General features: G+C 50.4%; 1 protein-coding gene across 2 annotated transcripts in view; it reads right to left on the bottom strand.

The window, feature by feature from the left end:
- Nucleotides 1-22,968, bottom strand: part of SETD2 (SET domain containing 2, histone lysine methyltransferase) — a 53,846-nt gene extending 30,878 nt beyond the window's left edge. For both annotated transcript variants that reach the window (XR_006181736.1, XM_042888082.1), the window contains exons 1-5: nucleotides 22,879-22,968; nucleotides 10,211-10,226; nucleotides 2,981-7,389; nucleotides 1,218-1,349; nucleotides 226-354 (exon numbers count right to left, since the gene is read on the bottom strand). Coding sequence is in view for 1 of the 2 variants with exons in the window: in XM_042888082.1 (XP_042744016.1) it covers nucleotides 226-354; nucleotides 1,218-1,349; nucleotides 2,981-7,389; nucleotides 10,211-10,226; nucleotides 22,879-22,916 (4,724 nt within the window). In the remaining variant the exon portion in view is untranslated. The remainder of the gene's footprint in view (nucleotides 1-225; nucleotides 355-1,217; nucleotides 1,350-2,980; nucleotides 7,390-10,210; nucleotides 10,227-22,878) is intronic.
- Between the last annotated feature and the right edge of the window lie 216 nt (nucleotides 22,969-23,184).

The following is a 23,184-nucleotide window of genomic DNA, read 5'->3' as shown; positions in this document are numbered from 1 at the left end:
CTACTGAGAACTGTAGTAAACTTTGGTGGAAGAGAGTAAAACCAGAGTGGGTGATCCAATGCACAGTGAGGACAAATACGTGCAGGTAAGTGAGAGGAACCCTTGACAGAGCACGAGGGCAGCATGTAAAACTGCAAGGATAACGTCAGCAACTTATTTCCCATGCACGAGGAAATCAAAGGAATCAAACAGCACAACTACATCATCCAAAGAGCAAAAGCTTACGATGGGAGATCTTTGGCAGCTCTGAGTCCCCAGCCTTTCTTCTCAGTAAGGATTACTTCGACATCTGCGTGCTGCTTCTTCTGGAAGCGTCGGTTGGAACAGAAGTCACCATTTGGGCACCTGGAAGAACTAGGAGAAGGAAATGGAACAACTCAATTCTCATCGTCACAACATGGGCAACAGGAACAGCTGAGATGGGAAGGAGATGCCATGTAACCATAATAAACTCAGTGTAAAACTTCCAAATGTGTTTTGCTATAAAAAGTATAACCATCTGACTGTCAACGTGTAAATGCAGACTATTTCTGGAAAGAAGATAAAAACATTTCCAATGCAAATGTTACTGCACTTGTACGTTGTATAATCAAAGTGGGCTGAACTAGCTAATTCTCTCCATATTTCCATGAGTTCTCATCTCATGATCTCCCATTTCATTGTACCTGGGCTAAATTAAGTAAGGGCAGCTAACTTCTACCCTTCCACCCAGCTTTATGACCTGCACGCTGTGCCTACCAACCTCAGCCCCAGGCACCCATCCCTGCCTCCTCCTCATGTAGGCAATAGTTCCCTTAGCCTTCCAATCCCAACCAGGAGGGGAAATAAGATGATAGCAGTGGCCTGCATGGCCCTGGGGAGAGCACAGATGCACCAGGAAAAATGAAGGAAAATTAGCAACTCACAGAGAGCAGTACTTGCATTTCTGACACTCTCCCATCAGCCATGCTTACAACCAAGTCGAATTAAGCCCCAGGAGCAGAGGACTCCAGGCCCTGGCAGTCAGTTTTACAGGAGAGCACTAAGAAAAATACTGGGTTTGGAAGACCTAAGGTCAGATTTAAATGCTCTCTGCAGGCTCTGAAGCTGAATCCACACTAGTCAGTGAAAACAGGAGCACGACGACAGCTTGTGGCCAGCAACCAGAAAGGTGTGAATTCCTCCAGGTGCTCCCAAGTCATCTCGTGCTCAACAGGGCTCAACTCTGGCCAACTCACCACTCGATCATGAGCAGGCGGTTCAGGCAGTCTTCTCCACAAGCAACCTCCCCCTGGGCTCGTTCTTCCTTGGAGAGAGGAGGGCATTCACACAGCATCCGCTTAATATCCCGGTGGGATTTGCTCTTCTTTCTGTTGAAGACAGGTCATTGACAAAGAGTTAAGACATTATTCAGGTACAGAAATTAATCTTTTATCAATCGTTACTGAAGGAAATTAATTTATCCTTTAGAAACTGGACTTATCTTTGGACAACCACAGAGAACCTCTGGGTAACTACGGCCACGGTTTGAAGCAGGAGGTGATGGCTTTCAGATCACCTCAGGTTGTTTCTCAGAAAGCCATCCCAGGATATTTAGCTTTCACTTATCCTTAATGTACACAACTCAGTTTTACTATCAACACAGATGTGTACACACACACCACCACACACAGAGGCTGGACTAAAAACCCTTTATTTTGTCTTACGAGTGAAAAAAGCCAAACTCCAGGGAAGCCACTCTTGATTCTTACAGCTAGACTTCTCACCACACGGGACAAATTATAAGGTTTATATTAGAAAGATAGGAGGCTTTGATTAGCCTCTCTTGAAATACTATATTCTATTAGCATAAATAATGCCATGAAGACAATCTCCAAGAGCTCCCTTCCAGTTTAATGCTCTCTTTGGTTTCACTGATACAAAGCCAGGAGAAAATCTATGTTCTATAATTTTAACATATAAACCACTGGAGAGCACACATATCATTTTAAAACAGATGAATTTTAACACAGCAAACTGAGTGGTTTAGCTAATTAAATCTGTTTTACTGTCAAGTAAGATGATGTTAAAAATGCAAAGGTTTTAAATGGGCACGAATTATCAGAAGGGCTGCACAAAGAATAAGACTTGGTTACAGACTTGTTAAGGACTCTTACCTGCATTCTAACTCCATAGGGAGTATTTTTTGGCACAGATGGAGGTTGTTGAGCTCTGAAGCAATGCTCCTATTGAATAACCCCACAGTTCTGAACTAAGACTTTTCTTTCAAAGGTCCCCACCCTGGTCAATATTCTCACTAAAGGATAATCTACAATCATTACCCTGTGCTAATTTAAATCACAGCTGTCAGAGCTGAACTAACTTGTCTGACATGACAAATAATTACATGCAATTACCCAAAGCTTTTGGAAAGGCACATATCCAAAATACGTATCCAAAACTTTTCCCACGTCCTGACTTCCCTTTGGGGACACTGAACAGATGCAGACAAGCCCAGAGAAGATGCTTCTATACACTGCTCTGGGCTCTAACGTGGTCTCACCATGTTCACATGAGCAGAGAGAGCAGCAAAAGGAAGAAAAAAAAAAAGGAAGAAAAAATTGGAAGAAAATCACTTCTGCAAACTAGCATGGGTACAAGAACAAAGTGTTCACTCAGTGCTGATGGCAGGAATCTCAGGTGAACAAATCCCTCATCACAGGAACTACAGGGGATGCCACATGGAACAAGATATACAGTTTAGAAGTGATTCTTCTCCTGCACTCTCCCATCCCCAGCATTTCTCTGGGCCCATCACTGGGAGAAGATCCAGCGTGGTTACAGCTCTGGTACAGCATCTTGTCCTCTAAGAGCAGTGCTGAGATGCAGGAAATGTGACGTGTCTCTTCCCTGCTGTACCAGTTGCTAGTATGGCCTTAAGAAACCTATCACAGAATCGAACAGAAGTCGAAATCTAGAACAGTTACATGCAAAAATGAAAAAAGAAAAAATCTCCAGTTACCTTTCTGTCAAGTACACGTTTTCCTCAATGAGGTCGAAGTAACAGGGCATTTTCCCCTGCTTGGCAAACTCCTTCCAGCGCTGCGGGTCGCGGAAGTCGTCCATGATGCACGGGCGGCCGACCATGGAGGAGTCCTGCGGTGCCACCTCCTGCTCACCCTCCACCTTCACCTTTTTCCTCTCCCTGGAGTCCGCATCGCTTTCAGAGTCACTCTCCAGCTCCTGCCGTCGTTTTTTGGGAGGCCCTCGCTCCTTCACGTCGCTCTTTTCCAAAGACTTCACCTCCTCCTTTTTCTCAGCACCGGACACCGGCTCCTTGCTCGAGTTGCTGCTGATCTCATGGGCTTGCACGGAGCCCGTCTCTTTCTGCCCGGGAGTGTGGAACTTACTGGAGGGGCTGGGAAAGCCAGCCTTGCACTCATCATCCCAGCGGTCATCCTCGTACTCCTCGTGATCCTCCGTTAGAGAATCCGGCACTTGTCCTTGAACTCGTTCATAGCTGCCTCCAGCAGGCCGCCCAGCAGACCTCACATCCCAGTAGCCATTGCCCTGCCAGCAGTTCTGAGAACTGCTGTAGGCTCCTGTGCCTGGCTGGTACACATAGCCCGAATAGACCCCGAAGCTGCTATCTGGCTGCTGATAGGTGCTGCTGGGCTTCTCTGCCTGCAGCTCCCAGCTCACGCCACCCATTCCCTCCCCTGGATGAAAACCGTCCTCCCTGGAGCAGTCTCCGAGGCCAGACTGATGGAGACCCCCACTCCCCTGCCAGCTGTCTGGCTTAGAAAAGCTCATCTGATGGCAAGACTCATCGGTGCCCTCAAAGCTCTCAGGCACGCAAAATGGCTGCTCCTCCTGCCGGCCAAGCGGCCGACTGATGGACATGAGCTCATTAAGCATTCTCTCGTCTGGGTTGGGTTTGCCTTGAGAATCCACCGCCAGGTCTGCCTGGCTCGTGCTGTCCACGCCATCACTCTGCGCCTGGCAGACGTCTGCCCGCAGCTCTTCGCCCTCTTTCCTGCTGAGCTCAGTAGATGAGGCCGGACTCTTGTCCATCCCCCTCGGAGAGCACCTGCTCTCAGCCTGGGACCCGTTGTTACTCGCCGTAGCCTCTGGCCTCTCCTCATAGTAGGGCCTGCTTGGTTCTGGCCTCTCAACATCCCAATGGTCAGAGTAGTGCCGCGTGCCCTGGCTGCTCCGCGAGGAGCAGGGGCTGCTGTCCTCCATCACAATGCTCGAGTTCTTCGGGACAACCACAACGGACTGCAGCCGCTTCCGTGGCACGCCATCATCTGAATCAGAATCCTCTGTCTCACTGTCGTCGCTGCCCGGCTCGCTGTCGCTTTCAGCCGTGTCAGAATAGTCATCATGGGGAGCCGGAGCAAAGTCAGAGGCGCCACCACTGCTGTCACACGTTGGGGTTTGCGTTACGGCTTCTGGTTCTTCCGCAGCCACCACAACATCACAAGATGGAAACGAAGCATCTGGAAAAGCTGAAGCCACCAAGGGCTCATTCCCTCCGTCATCCTCGGCAGACGCTCCCTGGCCTTGCTCATTCAGATCATCAGGACCAACTCTCTCCGTAGCAACGGCCATTTCTTCCACGGCCTCCTCTCTGCTGCAGCGTTCCAGTGGCACTTGGGAATAATAGGAATGCTCATCCTTGAGTGACAGCTTGCCCTGCGTTGAGTTCAGGTCAACGTGCCGAACGTCCAACTCAAGCATCTCCCCAGCGCCCGGGCAGCTCGGCGGGGCCCCGTCCCCCTCGGAGGGGATGTTTTCCTCCGGATGCTGAGTAACAGGACAGTCCTGCCTGATTCCGGGTGAACAGCAGTCCTGGGCAGAATCCCTGCTTGAACTATCCACAGCTAGGCCAGCTTGATGGGGTGGGTTAATGTGATACTGCTCCTCTTCACATGCAGACTTTGAATTCGGCTCCTCTGTGCTTTCATAGTCGCACGTCACCGTCTGCGGTTCAACGTGCAAGTCCAGAAATGCCTCGGAAGTCACTTTTACATCTGCTGGTTCAACTTCGATTTCAACTTCTGAATGATACAAAGAAGGAGCGGCGTCATCTGAAACGTAGCAAAAAACTGGTTCTTTGGTTTCGTCACAGGGAGCTGCCTGATCATCCAGCTTCTTCACTGACATTTTGGAATGATCTACATTCACAACCGGTGAAGGCGTAGCTTCACTTTGTTGCTCCAGGACCAGAGCCTCTTCCTCCTTGAACAGGCTGCTACACTCGCTGGACTGTATGTGAGAATCGTCAGGCTCGTGCTCTTGAGGGGCGTACGTGCCCTCAAATCCATTCGACGGCAGCGGATACGAGCTGCTCGTCCTCCCAGTGTGTGATGCTTCCAACCTGCACAAACTATCATCAGAAGATACAGCGACATCCTCTGCTTTGGAGGCACTGGGAGCTGCCACATCGTCAGAGCTACCCTCTGGGGACCCATTTATATTCATTTCTATAGGGAAACATGTTCTCAGTTGCTCGTGCTTTACCCTTACTAAAGTCTCTTGTTCCTTAACACTGTCACGGCATTCATTGCCTGCAAGTTCCTCAGACCCTGAGTGAGGGAAAGCAGCTTTTGATTCATCTGTCTTTTTAAAAGTGGGGGAATCATTTAACTGATTTAATGGAGAAAGCGTCTTTTCCCTTTCCAATCTTTTCGCAATGGACACTCTGATCTCATTGCTTTTTAAACAAGAGGTCTCTAAATCTAGAGAATTAGACTGCTGTTTTATTTCTTCAACTGATTCTGTACAACAGAAAGAACTTTTAAATTTATCAGGCTTTGGTGCAGGGGTCTTTGAAGGGGTGGACTTATAACGGGAAGAATTCACATTGCTGTCAGGCTTAGAATGGGAAGTCCCCTTTCGATACCCGAGCTCGTTAAGGGGAGAGCACCTTTTGGTTACTTCACTTTCTGAAGTCCGTTTTGAATCTCTATCCGCTTTTGAAGAAGACTTTCCTCTCCTCTCCACGTCAGCATAAGATGACTCTACTTTGCTGTCCCTGTCTGACTTCGAGTAAGAAGTCCTTGACTCTCTGTACGAGGAGGAGTGGGACGACGTCCGCCTCGAGTCGCTGGACCTGGAATGCGTCCTTCTGTACTCATCCTCCGAATCAGAACTCTCCCTCCCCCTGGAGTCTGCGTACGAGCGGGAGTATCTCGTCCTCTCTCTGTACGGGGAGCTGCGGTGATACCTGCGGTCGGATTCGTAGTAATGCGAGCGCTCCGACCTCGAGTAGGAAGAGCTGGTTCGGGAGCTCCGATCCGAGCGGGACCGAGAGTGGGACCGGCTTCGCCTTCTCTCTCTGTCTGACCGCGATCGGGAGGATGAATACCGCGAATCTCGTTCTGATTTTGAATAGCTGGAATACTTTTCATCTCTGTCCGATCTGGAGCGTGAGGAGGACTTCAGTTCTTCTCCTCTGAGAGAGGAAGAGCTTTTCCTGGGCTCCCTCTCCTTTTCTGCACTGGATATCTTCTGCTCATGCGAGCGCTGGCTGGAAGAAGTCCTCACAGAATCTTCATCAGACTCAGAGCCCAGCAACGTGCCATCAGACTGGGAGAACTTCCTTTTGGAGCCCTGTTTCCTAGAGCACAGAGAAGCACCCTTGGAGCTTTCTGAAACCTCATCATCTTTCCCAATATGGGAATCTTCCTTCTGTGGAGTTACTTCCACCTGCTCGGCCACGTGTTGAGTCACGTGCTCCTCCAACCCGTGCGATACCACATCCTGCTTCAGGTCCAGCTCAGGAGCCTCCTTCGTGACCACGTGACACAGCTCCTTCGAAGCCGGGACTTCTGCTTCTGCAGGCGGTGACAGCAACAGCGTCGACATGAGCGTAACGGGCAGCTGCGGCAAGGCTGCTGCAGCAGGGACAGGCATTGGTGCTGCTGGTGATGCCGTTGGTGGAGGTGGTGGTGCCGATGGAAGGTCCGCGGCCGCTGCCACTGGTTCTGTTACCGGTGCCAGAGCTGGTGGCGGCGGCAGTAAAGCTGCTGCTGCGGCTGGCGGGAGGGGTTTGGTTGTGACACTAAGTAAATGTTTCTTAAAATGGATTTTCCCCAGTTCTACCTTCGGTTTTGGAGGTGAAGACTCCTCCGCTGAACCAGCAGCATCCCCAAGGTCCATTTTAATTTTGGGGTTAAAATCAGTCTGTGTGGGTACTGCTGGGGGGTTCGGAGTTTCATTTTGTTTTTCGTTTCCCAGACCGGGCAGAAATCTGTTCGGTAAGGTTTTCTTGGTTAAGCTAAAGCTGAAAGACACCTTTTGTCTTCCTTGCTCCTCAAGGTTAACCTTCGTTTTGGTGCCTTTAGGCAAAAAACGACTGGAAGCAACACCTTTGAACACTGGGCCTTTGATAAAGCCAGCTTTCTGCACGGTTTCAGTCTTGCTCTGGAAAAAGAAAGAAAAGAAAAAAAAGATGCCATTAGTAGAAATGTTTATTTTTAAATTCTGTTCTACGCAAGTACTGAACAGTTTTCTTTCACTTGGTGAATTTTTTATGATGATAAAATAGAAATTGATATCCCGGGCTGAAGTCTGGGACAGCACAGCCATACAGCCTGCCTCTCTTTTAACCAAAATCAATTATCTGCTCCTTTCGAGTCTCCTTTTGGGAGACCGCCTTTGGGATTCAGGCTGAGGCTTTTTAACTGACTTATTAATAACCAAACTCAAAGAATCAAAGTTGTTTTTTTTTTCTTTAATAAGAATGAAAAAAAGAAGAAAAAAAAAGAACGATAGGGTTCAGCACACAAAATTAATTGAAGAGAGACCACTACTTTATTTGTTCTGTTTCTGTGGTCTCTGGTTACAAAACATCCTATGCTTTTAAGCTTGACATGTGTTCTCACACCTAGGACACTGTACCTGGGTATATTTGGTGCCTGACCCAATCAGGTCACTGAGACCTACTGCTGCAGCCCTAAGTCCCATCCAGGCTAACAAGGAGGTCACATCACGCACTGACCAGTTGTCATCACTGCCAGCAGAACTTCCATCAGCACTCAGCCACACATGACTGCCACCTCTGAGCTGATGGACCCTAATGCCTTAGATGTGCATCTCACCTAAGGGATCTGCTGTACTGCTGAGGAGTTCTTCCCAGCAAGCCTGGCAGTCTGGGACACCACTGAGCTGAAAGCCACCTCCTCTAGGACACTCACAACTGAGATGCCACTTTGGGCATGGCACAAACCTAGAGCAACAAAGCTCTTCTCAACATGGGAGCTTCTTCCCTTTCAGAATGCATTTATCAAAGCCTGAGATTAGCAGCTTTCAGAGCAAAAAGCACAGCGTGTTTGTTTGTCTTGGCACGTGCCCACTTGTTTTTAAGCTCTGGGCTTGTCTCTGCACAGACTCTATCACTATCTACCGCAGCGTAACGACAGCACAGTCCCTAAGGATGAATGTTGTCCCATTGTGTTGAAAGGGTGTTTCTGTCGATACTCCTTATCCCCACAAATCCAGATTGCATTAATGGAATGACTCTTTGTGCAAGCAGCACAACTCAATGAGGACTGTTCTAGCAGTCTGAACAGTGTATACAGTAAGCTCTACTCCACAACTATTGCATGAACACATCCTTGGCTGCAGCAGTGGCTTCCTGCACCCACTCTGAAGGATTATGGACTTTGTTATCGTTTAACTCTTGTAAAACAATGCAGAGTTGCTAAAGCTAAAGGTACCGTGGTCAATTATTAAGTAAGATGTCAGCAGAACAGAAACTCCCCCCCCATGCTATTTCTACTTTTTTTTTTCCAAAACTCTGCCTCCTTTAAAATGGGTGCCACTTTGTGGGGGCTTTTAAGTGACTGCCATTGCTGAAAGGGCATCCAAATGGTGACCCTGCGGACAGGACACGTCCACACCATCTCTTCTCCAACGCTGCCTCATATTCAATAGAAAGGCTGCTGAAAATAATCTCTGTTTTCAGAAATGATCCATTTTTTTTAACCTAACAACAGTGCAATACATGAATGTACAGGAACAAATTCACTGGAGCACAAAGGACAAAACCAAGCGTTCTGTCCACGTGCTTGGAGATGTTCAATGCTAGAGGCCAGCCTTCCATAACATGCTGGGCACAGGCTCCCAAATAACGAGGCAGTGTCATTATGTGAGTGCGTTGGGTTGCTTATTAGCCCTACACAACCAGAAAATTCAAACCTTTCTACCCCAACCAGTACATCAGCACTCAAGAGTTTTCTTACTAAAACTTCTGTGAAATCATTTTGCGTGCAAAATCACCCACAGTTACGAAAATACGTCAGTGTTTCGATCAAAAACTTCCTAGCTTTCAGTGCAGCAGAGCTGAAATTGAGCTTACAGATGAATAATGGGGTTTGGATACATCCACCTGTACAAGAAACAAAGGCTGGAGGGGATGCAAGAGCTGCTAAACTTCCATTCCTCTGCTTTTCATATCTATTCAGCAGGGACGATGCCTTTCAGAACAAATGTTTCAATCTCCTGCTCAGCCTTCCAGGGATTTCTTCTTAAATAACACCAAGCTGAAAAACCACAACTTCCATAAATTTAAAAAATATCCCACAGGTAGCTTTTGAAATGGAACAGGGAGCAATTACTGGCGAAACAGCAGACAAGTTCTCCTTGCTTTAATGTTTTACAGGCAGCAAACGCTCCTCGGAACGCTGCTGTGAGTGTTGTGCAGCTCAGGGCAGGCAACAGATGCTCACTCTGAGCCTTCAGCAGGGATGATTGAGCACTCCTGCAGCTCTCCTATCACCACAGCAGCACACACAGTAAGTTCAGTCAGAGCAGAAATGGTCCTACCACATCAACAGTTATCAGCAGCACCATTCTGCAGGCACTCACTGGGGTATTATCATGTGTTCCTACCCCTGGAGGTTTTCTCCTTTCCCCTAACATTAATTGGGCCACACTCAACAAAACTCCTTTTTTCCCCAGATGAAATCCTTAAACATTCTCTTGATCACAATGCAGGAAGCAGAATATCCCTACACCTGATCAGCTGCGTGCAGGTGGCATCAGCAGTGCCAGGCATGTTCCTTTCCCTCCAGACTTCATCACTGCCCCAGGGACACCCATAGGAAAACACTGGATTTGTGAAGATGCCTCGTGCTGCTGCTCAAGACAGCTTCTCTAGACATGGGACCAGATAAAATTTGTTGGTGAAGGTACCTACACACATCTCAGGAGCAAAACAGGAAAAGGATGAAATTTCACTCACCTCATTTTCTTCTTCTCTATTGCAATCCAGCCAAGAAAACATGCAAAAGAAAACAGAAAGAAGGCGTAAACATCAGGCAGAAACAAGAACACACCCGCAAGCAAAAAGGGCTGCACAGGTAGCCCTGTGCCACCAGTGTCACCCGTCCTGCTGTCACCCACTGCACAGGGACACAGCACTGATGGGAAGCTCAGAGCCCTGGGTGCTGGCACTTCTGCAAACCCTCCAAGAGCAAACAGCAAGCACAGTGCTGACGGCTGGCACGGCACACAGGAGTCATTTCAACAGAGGTGACGTCGCAAAGATAATGCAGGTATCAGTCAGAAAACGAGGTGGAGTTTAGTGTGTTCCTTAGGAGATGGAAACAGTTTGTTGTATGGTCTTTCTAAGTTCCCCAACGCTTTCACAAGCAGCACGATGAACTCCTCATTGCTGTATTGCTCTGCCCAGCAGCCCCAGCTAACACGTACCACACTGCTCAGAATTCCCAAATACTCCTTGGCATTCAGCCTCTCCCCAACAAGCTGGTGCTGGGCACTGCCACGGAGAGCACCAGTGAAATTTTTCCTCTAGGAAACTACATGGAACAATACAAAAGCTTCCTGCCCATTGCTCAGTGGTTACTGACACGGCTTAATAACAAAAACTCATCTGACTTTGGTATTTCCTCCTCAAAAGCACACTGTAACCTCTCTATTTGCACACAGGCAGCCTTTTCCCTCTATATCCTACAAATACAGAGGAGGTTTTCAACAGGACCTTTGCTGAATGCAATGAGCTTCTGACTCATAATACAGTATTGCTGTGCTGACATGGTCAAAGCTATTGCACAGAAAGGCTCACAGATTGGCCCTCAGGCATCAGTTACTCCAAGAACCAATTTCTGGAAAAGAAACCAGAGCTGTAGGTTAGTGCAGCCCTGCAGGGACCCAACGCAACGACGGCACGGCAGAACCAGGTATGTCCCCATTTCAGCAATCATCAGAAAACAGAATTAGGAGCAACCTCCTCAAAGACCTATCACCAGCAGCAATACACCACCATGCTCGTGTGCAAATGATAAAGCTTAGTAATAGCTAATAAATTATTCTTACAGCAGCAGCAACCAGGCTTTTTATCGAGGAAACACGAACCGTGAGTTTAAACGAGCTGTGGGGAACACGAAGGGCACATACATGATTTAGTGGGGTTGGGAACACTGTGAACTCAACACAGAGCAATGCAGAAGGCAGGAGTCCTTTGAGAACAGCTCAATGATGCGAATTAGTGCCCCAAAGGCTTCATTTTTAGGATCACAGGAACAGAGGAGCTGAAGTGGGAATTTCCAAACCCTTCCAACCCCTTCCAAGTTCCCTTTCAACCTAAGCCATTCTATGATTCTATAATCAAGACTTCTGGGACATTGTTGTTGCTGATGTTCATATATTGAGTTACACTGAGTGTTGAAGGGCTGAGGACAGCACTGAGGTCAAGGAACCGACATGAAAATTTCCATTGCATCAGTAACCCAATGCACTGTGACACAGCTCAGGATAGCAACCAGAAACGACTCTTTGCACTTAAACCACAGATGTTAAGTAGGTATATGCTGGGAGATGGGTAACAGAGCTTAGTATTCGCTATCCCAGAGAAGATGCAGATGCCCCATCTCTGGAGATGCTGAAGGCCAGGCTGGACGGTGCCCTGGCAGCCTAACCTGGTGTGTGATCTAGTGACAACATTGCACAACAGTGGCAACACTGCCTATGGCAAGGGGGCTGGGACTCAATCATCTCAGAGTTCCCTTCCAATCCAAGCCATTGTATGATTCTATGACAAAGGTAAAGGAATTAACAACGCATTTTTGCTCCTCTTGCTGGAAAGCCGCACAAAACCAGCATTAAGATGCTGGCGAGGACACAGAGCTTTTAGTTCAAGCAAAATTTCTTCCTCTGTCTTGTGATGGTACTGCAGAAGAGGCAGCAGTGTTGTAGAGAGAAGGAAGATCTCTGTCCAGCCTCTTCCCTTCCCATCAGCTCCTGCTATGGGACAGCAGGGTGAGAGCACAGCACTGGGATGCACTGGGATGGAGCAGGGCTACAGGCTGCTGTCTTAGAGCCAGAATTTGGCCAGAGAGAAGCCCACCTGATGACAGCAGAGAGCTGGAGGAAGGACAAAGCAGAATGAGGTGCTGTGTGAATGAAGCCGCTTGTTTCAGGAGAGAACAGAGCACGTAGGAGTGGGGCAGGCATTACGTTAGGGGCGGTGGGTTTTGTGCAAACACCGGGCAGTGTTTCAGGCACCACTGCCTCACTGCAGGCTGAGGGTCACGTTTCCACGTCCTACCCTGGATCAAATACGTAAATACATTTCCAAAATTAGGCAGTGTGTCACTCCTTGCTCAGGAGCCAATCAAAGCACAGTTCCAAAGAGTAACTGTGCTACCCCTGATTGAGCACCGCTCAGTGATGGGTTTGCACGCACCTCAAACGCACAGTGCAAGCAAAAACCAAATCCCCACATCATGCACAAGGGTCTGCACCTCGTCCTGGGCATGAGAATAGAAAATAAAGGTACGTGCAAGGGTTTATCACAGTATCATATAATCATGCAAGATGGAAAAGACCACAAAGATCACCAAGTCCCACTGTGAACCCACTCCCACAATCATTTAGGTTGGGAAAGATCTCTGGTCCAACATCTCTGGTTTGTCCTGGGTACAGTAATCAGAAATAAAGGTGTATTTTTCTTCTGAGGTTCAGCACCTCTGAGTGCCTGAATGGGCTTTTATGAATGAGACTGCTCTCCTGACGGTGCAACCCCCAGCAGGACCTCCTATGCTACAAAAGCAAACAAATAAAATGCCCTCAGGGTTACGAACTCTGCATGACAAACACTGGGTCAAGACAAAACTTCTCACCTCCCACACGCCCCTTTTTTTCCTTTTTCTTTTTTCTCTCTTATTTTTTAAGACAGAAAATAGGCAGTTTAAAGCTCTTTTTATCTAAGCATCTGCAGGGCTAACCATCTCGGAAGAGCAAAAAGCCTCCCCCTGTGCTCTCAGCACCCCTAGCTCCAGGCTGCCCATTTGCAAGCGTTAACGCTGGGCCATCTCAAAGCCTACCTGGTTGACAATTACTTTCTTTTCTTAGGGAAATAAAATGCAAAACCCAAATCCCCGACCTGGGCACTCAGCAGGAGGAAATGCAGGCCTTAAATTGCAGCCTCAAAATGCAAAATCCCATTGTAACCTCCAGATCCTTGCTCACCAGGTATGGTAACAGTGCAGGCAGCACTGGCTTGCCTGGAAACTCATTCCAGCAGGATGGTGATGCCAAAGACAAAATCTCCAGGCCAAACCACAGCTACAGCTCTGCACGGGACACAACACTGCTGCTGGCACAGCTGAACTCAAATAGTTCCATAAAACCTTATAGGTCTGAAGCGTCAGCACACACTTGGTTTATTAACCTCTAATACATCCAGCTAGGGATTAAAAACTAGGACAAATTAGGAGCAGTCCCTGCATTAACTGAAGCAAACATGGTGCTCAATTACTGCCAGCTCTTTTGTAGCACTGCGCTTTTTGTTCCCACGTGTCCCTGCTGCCATTAATATCACACCACTGGGTAACGTCCGACTGCAGAAAAGCAGGCAGTTAACAGCCAGCTCCTTCCCCCAAATAAACCTCCTGGAGGAACAGCTAAAGCACATCCAGGCGGGGAAGGAAGGAAAAAAAAACAACAAAAATCAAACCTTTTATTTGAACAGAAGCTTGAAACCAAGCCAATCCGTGCAGAAAATGAGGTCAGTGCAGCTGTAGGCATGGACCTGTCCCCTGCTCACATCCCTGCCTCCCCAGCCCTGCTCTTACTGCTTCCACGATGCTGTGACTCTGTTGTTTTGTACTGTTGTTTTCTGTTTGGATGCTGCTGCCTGTGGTCGGGGGCACGAACCACTTTTCCTGTCCTGAAATATGAAAAACCACTGAGAATTCACCAGGCCAGGTACACAAGAATCCCATAAAATAAAGACGTGACACAGACGAAGGAAGTTCCCCCATGTCACCCAAAGAGGAGCAGGTCCAGGAGGTGCCTGCTCACAGTATGATGGAATCACGAAGGTGGGAAAAGATCTCTGAGTCCCCAATTGCAACCCAGCCCACCCCCACCGTGCCCACTGATCATGCCTCTCAGTGCCACATCTCCATCTTCAAGGACGGCCACTCCACCACCTCCCCAGGCAGCCTGTACCAATGCATTAGCACTGTAATTGTTCCCAATATCCAACCTGAACGCCCCCTGTGTGTTAGTTAGCAATGCCAGCACATTTCAGAGAGTCTGTGAACTTTTCCTTTAGGAATTAGACCCAGTGGAGAAGAAAACAATTCCCAGCATTCTCCAGCTTTCTGTTCCAATGAAAGAACCTAGGTCCCTGCTTCTGCCCCCAAATCCACCCTGCAGCCACTGAGCTCACAGCCCCATCTCTGCCCACTGCATTCAGCACAGGGCACACCAAAAGAAATGGAGTGTTAAAGTTTTACACCGTGACAGCAATCATCACAGGCGATGCTGTTCCCATGGCAGCAGTGTGAAGGATCACCAAGAGCAGTGGTGCAAGGAGGGGTTAATCGCCACGTGGATGGCAACAAAAGGGGGGGGAGGCAATGGGATAAGGTGTTGAGGGGCAAGCTTTGTTCTCGGCCACAAAAAGAGGGCACAAGCCCACAGCTTCACCCTAAAATGAGGCATCTGTGCAGAATGTGGGAGCACCTGTCCTTGAGAAGCCTCCTGCTCCCAGAGCAGGGAAGGAGGGATTTGTTACCAGCTTTTAGTTGGCATCCTCATCAGCAGAACTAACTGGGATCTCTGTTAGATAATCCCTGAAGCAAAATCACCTCCTTGGAACGTTAGCTGGTAATGCACACTGCAAGAAAAGGGAATGTTTTCAGCAGGCAGAGTGCTCTTCGGTTGTGTTTTCCCAAAGCGATGCAATTAACTCTGAAAACGTGAGAGTGTCCTCAGGCAGTGAGTCTGTCCTCCAAGCACACCGCCTGTCTGTTCACCAAGCACGATGCACGGCTGCCCATGGCTGCCTCCAAGCAGGGTGTCTGCCCATCCAGGGATGCACACGCTTCCTTTGCCTCCATCCCACCTCTCCTACCCCCCACACTCCCCAGCACCCAGCCATTCTCTGCCAGCCCTCAGGCAGATTCCCTGCCCTGGCACAACCAGGAGCACTGTTCCTTCCCCCAGCACAGAAGCTGAGCTCCTGCTGCACCTCTCACCAACAGTCCCGCATGCCAGAGGGTAACAGCCCTGAGATCCTAAGCTGCACCCCACCCAGAGAAGCAGCAAACACCTCAGCATCCCAGTGCAAGCCGACAGAAGTGCCCCCTGATTTCATTCACAATACGGAAGAAACCAGTGAGGCCATGTACTGGGGAAGGATAGAAAGGCAGTCTAAGCACGTGCTGAAATGATCTGCTCTCACTGAGTAAAAAGGTGCTAGATAGCAGGAAATAAACTGCAGCACGTAAATCCTGCTTAAATAAAGTCACTACATCTCGCTCCTGAGCACCATCAGCACAAAACAACCCCACAGCTTCCCCAGAGAGCCCTGCTGCAACAGAGGAGGGGGAGGAACCTGGAATTAAAAAAAATAATCACAAAAATAAACCAAGCTCAAACTTCTGTGCTCACTTACACTCGCTGCTACCGGCTCCTCCGTCGGCCGGCATCACGGAGTCGGCAGCGTGGGCACCACGCAGGGCTCAGCACTGACCGAGCAGCTCCACTGCACCTCACCGCAAGGAGGGCTGTGTGCTAAAAGGGGGGAAAAAAAACAAAAAGGAAAGGCGGCCCCTCCCCTAGAAGGCCGGCTTCTGGGGCAGCCCCGCCAGCAGGGGCTTCTACCCCTGCTCCTCCTCCTCTTCCTCTTTCCCCCACTGGAGGGCTCATAGACCTGCTATTTGCAGGCATCCGGATGCTGCTTCCCATGCACGCCCTTCACCTGCAGGGAGCTGAGCAGGGCCAGTACATCCATCCTCCCCACGTGAAGCCATCACATCCCCACCTAAGTCATCCTATCCCTACCCGAGGTTGCCAGCATGGCATCCTACAGCCACGAGTGCCACGTGGCAAGCAGAGACTGGTGCAACAGGCTGTCGTTATCACCACAAATATCTCACAGGTAAATATCTAGCTCTGGTGGCACACAGACTGTGCTTGCGAAAGCCTGCAGCAAGTCCCACTCCCCAGACCAACTGGTGGTAAAGCTCTGAGGTGGCTGAAATAAAGGAGAAAGCTCAACTGCTCAGCACAAATGAGACATCCCATGCTAAGTTTGGCCCCATCTCACACATCAGCAACTGAAGTACCTACATCTGAACTGCATGTCACTGCAATCCATCCCGCCACAGCAGGCTGGGTTCAACACTCTGGGTGCAGTTCTGCCTCCTTTGACTGTCTGCTGCAGAATGATTGCGCTGTGGCTCTGCTGGTGGTGCTGGCAGGTCCCCGAGCACCAAGCCTGCCTGGTGGAACTTCATCAGATGAAAACATCAATGCTGCCAACACAAAGGTGCAGGCAGGGAAATGCCACCTGTGATTTTCAGAGTGGAAATACATCACCTTGTGCTCCCCAGAACCAGCATGCACCTCCTCTCCTGGCAGAACATCTGTGCTCACCTCAAACCAGAACCGTATGTGATGAGGAGGTGCTTTCCGGAGCGCAGATGTCCCTAACCTCACACAGCAGTGACGGCGTTCTGCAGGAAAAATGTCAGCCCTTACCACACCGTGTCCCACACTGCTCATTTTCCTTGCACTGAAAGCCACGTCAGCTCCAGCCCTCCTTTCTCCCTTTCACCGCTCTCCATCCCATCACACGCTGAGTGCCTGCACGTCTCCCTCCAGATGCAGAGCAACCGCCTCTCCTGAGCGACGCCTTCTGTTTGCAAACAGGGTCCAAAGGGTAGGAATCACATCTCTTGCCCTGCAGCCCAAAAATGCTGTTGTTTCAGTGGTATAGCTGAAACACTGCCATACAGGAGACAAGCTTAAGTGGACACTCCAACTGGGAATCCTTACCGTATTTATTTCCTATGCCACTATAGGTGAAGATTAATCTTCTGTGACAAAACCTACCCAGCAGGTTAAGTTAGCAGTAAAAGACACCTTGAAAGCCACTCTCCTGCCCTAGGAAGGGCCATCAACTCAATACAAGAGAAGAAAAACAAACTCTTGAAGAACTGAAGGCTGTAAATCAAACTGTTGGGAATAACCTGAATGCAGCAGAGAAGGAAGTATGGCCATAACCTGCAGCCCTCCAACTGCTCCCACTGCCTGCACCATCGCAGCCGGTTGCTGTGGCGATGACAAACACAAGCCAGAGCAGATAAACATAACCTGCATCCTCCTCGGAACAGAAACTGGCAATAGAAACATAAGCTGGAAGTGAGCTGCTCCAGCAACCTCCAAACATGCAGCTCTGAAGTTCTCCTGGCAGAGGAAGAAGCACAAAGAATGGCTTTCCATTAATTCAGGAAGACGCAAACATCTGCGGATGCATTTCAAACCTGAAGGCACTCATGCAGCAGTCACACGGTGCTTGAGGAGCTGTAAAACCCTTCAGTACAACCACAGAACAACTGCTTGCAGTCCTGGGAATGGCACTGCACACAGCAGGGTTTGCAAGCACATGGCTGCAGAAGAGCTCAGCTATTCCTCCCTCCTCTCCCCAGACTCACCGCTGCCTCCTCCTGCTCCTCTCACTTTATTATTTCCATCAATTTCTTGTTTATTACAGTTTCTATTTCACATCATCCTCACATTCTGCCCTCTGAACAGTTTTCACCATGAGCTGGAGCCCTGCAATTGATCCCAAAAGAATAAAACCTGGTGCTGAGAGGCACCTGCAGGGACGGGGCACCTTCTGAAGAGGTCAAAGAACCATCAGATGCCATAAAATCACACAATGGTGTAGCAGTGGTGATGCAGCAGCATCCTACCAAACAGTCAGAAAGAACAGAGCCAGACTTCTGTCTTCTCCAGGCTCCTTCTCAGAGAAAACAATCCTTCTGGTCAACAAAACTGAGAAGAAAGGAGTGTTTGGGACAGCATAAAACAAACTACAGACACCAATCACAGCAATGGGGTTGGAAATTGATGATCCTCAGGGTCCCTTCCAACCCCATCCTATGATTCCAAAGTCAGCCTCTGTCCAACACATGCACAAGGATGATATATTTAGCACTCCACTAACATTCTCCAACACAGGACATTGCAGCGACAGCCACGTCACGTATTCATTTTTAAGTGTGCTCTCTTTGACCTGCTCCAAGGGAAATATTAAATTGCACAGGGCAAGAATTAAAAAGAAAAAAATTAATTACGCCAACCAAACTACCTAAAAGTCTTCTCAATCCAATGCCAGGGTTCTGGGTGTCCTCCCTGAGCTGTCACCTAGCTGCATTATGCACGGGAGCTGAGCTTAGATCCTAGTGCACTCGCACAGTAAGCACAGAGCATTTAATATCCACACGTGTGCAGGTGACTGAAGGTGCATGGGACTGTTTTGAAACAGAGATGTCCTGCTGGGCAGCCTGCAGCTGCTGCTGTTCTCTGTTTCACACCTTTGCAGCAGAACATCCCAAGGCTGCGGGTCTCCATCTCATCTACACGTACTGCTCAGTGCAGAGCAGCTTCACCCACATCTGGTCTGTCCCTGAGCAGCACTGCTCACCCACAGCCCTCACACAGACAGCTTGGAAACTCACAGGAAAAGAGCATTTCCAGCACGCCCATGCTGCCAACTCCAGGCAAAAAACACTACTCCTATTTATAGGAATCTGAATTGGCTGAAAACACAGGAGCCTCAACTGACCACAGCCAAAGCGTGTATCTTTTGTTGGTGGTGCTTTTCCTTTTTCACTGTCCCCTGAAGTTACACCTGAGGAAGAAAGACAAGGCAAGAACCAAAAGGTCCTCAGAAATCACAGATAACTAGGTCATACAACCTCTAATGGCAGTGCTGTTCATCCTGGCTTGTGTTCTACCCAGCAACTCAGCATCAATTCCACAGGTTGGTGATCCTGCACACAGCAGGCAGGTTGAAAGCAGGTGATCACTGCGATCCCTTTCAACCCAGGCCACTCTATGATTCTCAGACCTGCTGGAGCTCAGGGAGCAATGGGACACCACTGGGGTTGGGTGGTGCTGCACGGAGCCATGAGCTGGATCTGGTGATCCTGTGGGTCCCTTCTGACTCGAGATGTGTGACCGTACGGCTCTGTCGCTGTGTGGGAGCTCCTGCTGTCCCTTCTGCCCTGTAAGCAGCCCTACAGACAGCACAGGGCCACACAATGTGCACAAGCAGCTGCCTTTTCAGCAGGTAGACCTGAATACTTAAAAAGCATTATTCCGTGAACAAGCTGACTTGTTAGAAGCACACATAACGTATGAATTCACAAGCACAACACTTAAAACTCTCTCCCACACCCAGACAGCAAAACCCAAGCTCCTCCTTCACCACTCGCAATTTTCTACCCCTTGAGACCAACATTAGTCTCCTCCATACAGGAAATGCAGGTGTAAACCCAAGCTCCCAGCTCCACTATCAGATTCCTGGTGGATTACAGTGTACCTGAAGACCTAAGTTTGGATATTTAACCACATTTTCCCCATTTGTCTGCCAGCAGCATCTGCCCAGCGCTGAGAGTACAGAGGTCACCGACTGTTCTCCCCATAGAGAAGCAGAAAATAGAAGCCTACTGCCTATGGGAAGCAAAAAAAACACAAACCAATCAAGTCCCAAAGTAGAATCACAGAATCATTAAGGTTGAAAAAGACCTCTGAGACCACCAGCTCCTCACCATACCCACTGACCACGTCCCTCAGTGCCACATCCCCACTGTTCTGGAACACCCCCAGGGACGGTGATCCCATCACCTCCTGGGGAACCTGTGCCACTGCATCACCACTCGCTGCTCTTTCTGCCCACAAACAGCCAAAGGCCTGAGCGTCTGCAATTGTGACATAGCAACAGCCACAATAAAACCCTGAAATTTCAGACTGCTTGGATTCATTTCAGGTACGCTGATAAAACCGTTTTGGTGTGCAAACAACAAGCCCTGGCCCTGCCAAACCACCTGGTCTAGTGTCCTCTGTCCCCAAGTGCCACCAGCCTCACAGCGTCTGCCCGCAGTGGCTGAGGACAGCGTCGCCCCAAAAGGAGCTGACTTCATGTAGATGATGCCTATCTGTAGGGGAAAGCAAAGCAAGAGATGGGTGCAGCACCACTGCAGCACAGGGACACGCTGTGCTGCTTTCTGCTTCTGAACAGGAGGTGAGGGCAGCCACAGGACTCAGGGTAACTCACATCACCCCACACGACAGCAGCCCTGTAAAGCGTCTCTCTCCATTTAGCCTTCTGCTGCTGTTGGCATGCTGGGACCAATTTCCATCTCTGGATCAGCTGTGCACCCAACAATGCACCCAACACCACTCCAACACAACCAACACATGTCCACATGGTCAACTCTGGCACCAGGACAACTGGGAGAGGCCCCGGCACTGCTGCCCAAAGAGCTGTGGTGCCCCATTCCATCCCTGGAGGTACGCGGTGTCAGGCTGCTCGGGGCCCTGGGCAGCCTGAGCTGGTGGGAGCAGGCAGCGCACAGCATGGGGTTGGAGCTGGATGACCTTTAAGGCCCCTTCCAACCCAAACCATTCCATGATTCTAAGATGCCACGATTCCTGACCCCAGGAGGGGCTGGCAGTGCTGCTCATGAGAACCTGGATCCCATTAGCCAAGCAAATGCCCCGGTACCAGCTCACCAGAACCTCTCTGCTACCATCAAGATTCCATCACTCACCATCAGCATGCACTCAATGCATCACCTCGCCAGCCACCCAGTTCCTACCCCAGCAGCTCTCACCTTGTGCAGCCAACACAAAGTACAAACACCTCCATGCCTCCTGATGGCTTTCAATGTCTCAACCCGGAATAATTACCCCAAAAAGCTCCGCAGTGAGATTGTTCCACGAGGAGCGCTTCTGTAAAGAAGCTGTTACACAAATGGCTCTGGCTTCTCCAAGCAGCCCACATCTGCAATGCACGGGGATGGTTTCAGATGAGAAGCAAAGGTGTCCTAGAACCGACCTGCAGCACAACGCTTGCTTTGACACCAAATGTCACATGTCTCTCCAGCCTCTGGGGACAGCATTTGATTCACTCTAAAGTATTCCAAAATGCAAAACACCTGGAGTTAAACTAATAGTAGAGCCACTCGAAAGCAAGAGCACCTCCCTGGGCTGCTAGGGACCAGGAAAGCTCACAACAACCACAAGCGTGGTGCCCATCTTCTTCTTGCTTCTTCTCCCCGTGCACGGTCATGTCTAGGGAGAACCCCAAGAACCACAGCCAGCAAAATCCAACCCCAACCCAACATGAAACCTTCTGTCTCTCCGTAATTTTAGCCGACTCAAATGCAGACATCACTCAGCCAGGCACTGTTTCAGCCAAAATAGATCCAGAGGGTGGTGAGGCACTGGCACAGGTTGCCCAAGGAGGCTGTGGATGCCCCATCCCTGCAGGAATTCAAGGCCAGGCTGAATGTGGCTCTGGGCAGCCTGGGCTGCTGGTTGGTGACCTGCACACAGCAGGGGGTTGGAACCAGATGATCGCTGTGGTCCTTTTCAATCCAGACCATTCTATGATTCTATGATTCAGAACAGGAGAATGGTGCCCACTGCGCTTCTTTCTCCCACCCCACAGTTGTGCCTTGGTAGAACCCCAAGAACCAGAACTAGCGAATCCAGCCCCAAACCACGACAAAATCCCCCAGCTGTCCCTAATTTTAGGGGATTCTAATGAGGGCATCGCTCAGCCGGGCATCATTTCAGCGCAAAGAGACCCTCAGCCACTTGAGGTGGGCAGGCACCCAGGCTTTTTGCTCTGCTGTCCTTGCCCAAAGTGCCATTCTCAGCTCTGCCTCCATCCCACAGCAGCTCGGGGTGCCTGTACCGAGTGCTCCCCTCCTTCCAGCCCGGAGCTGAGCGCCCATCAGCACCGCTGCAAACACATTTGCACGGAGCGTCCCGATCCTGCAAGGAGGAAGGCTAAAAAATGCAAAAAATATCGTTCAGAAACGACAAGGAAAAAAAAAAAAGAAAAAAAAAAAAGAAAAAAAAAGGAAAAAGGAGACACTGCTACCAACTACTGAACCACTCCGTGGGACGCAGCAATAAAACCGTGACGTGGGGAGCGGCTCCCCGGTGGGGAATGCACAGACACAAGGCAGCTCCCCTCCTCCTCCCAGCGCGGCTCGGTGACCTCTTCCTGCCGTCAGGAAACGGGGTGAGGGCTGAAGGGACAAAAAGCGCAGAGCTCGGGCCCCGTTACACCCGCACACCAACCCGAAGGCCCCGCCGGAGGCCCGGGACACGTCCGCACCGCCCCGGCCTCCTCGGCCCAGGCCCCGCCGCGTGGCCCCGCCGCCCGCACCCCGCCAAGGCCGCGCCGTCCCCGTCCCTCCCGCCGCTCCGTTCCGCCCCGCCGCCTCGCGCTCCCCGCCCGGCCTCCCCCCCGCCGGCGCCCGGCCGCGGCGCTCACGCAAGGCCGGGGATGCGCGGCCTACCGCCTCCCCGCGGGGCGCGGAGCCCCGGCAGGCCGCAGGCCGCGCTTACTCCGGGGTCGGGTGCTCCGGGTCGTAGAAGTCCCCCATGGTGGGACGGGCGACGTCGCGGGGTCGGGAGGGCAGCGCGGCCCCTCCCGCGGGCAGGGCCGGGCCGGGAGCCCCTCTCCGCCCTCCGAGCCCAGTGGGGCTCGGCTCCGCGGCCGCCGCCTCACATCCTCCGTGGGGCCCCGCGCTGCAGCGGCCGCCGGCGGGGCCCCGCCATCCGCGCCGCGCCGTGCCCTGCCCGCCCGCCGAGCGCCGATCCGCCCCGGCCCGGCCCGGCTCCTCCCCGCCGCGACGTCCGCGCCGCCGCCGC

The sequence above is a fragment of the Lagopus leucura genome, unplaced genomic scaffold (assembly GCF_019238085.1).
Source record: "Lagopus leucura isolate 7727_CA_CO unplaced genomic scaffold, USGS_WTPT01 Super-Scaffold_100157, whole genome shotgun sequence".
Taxonomy (NCBI): Eukaryota; Metazoa; Chordata; class Aves; order Galliformes; family Phasianidae; genus Lagopus; species Lagopus leucura.
Note: the sequence above shows the minus strand (reverse complement) of the source record. Positions and strands in the feature narration are given on the sequence as shown.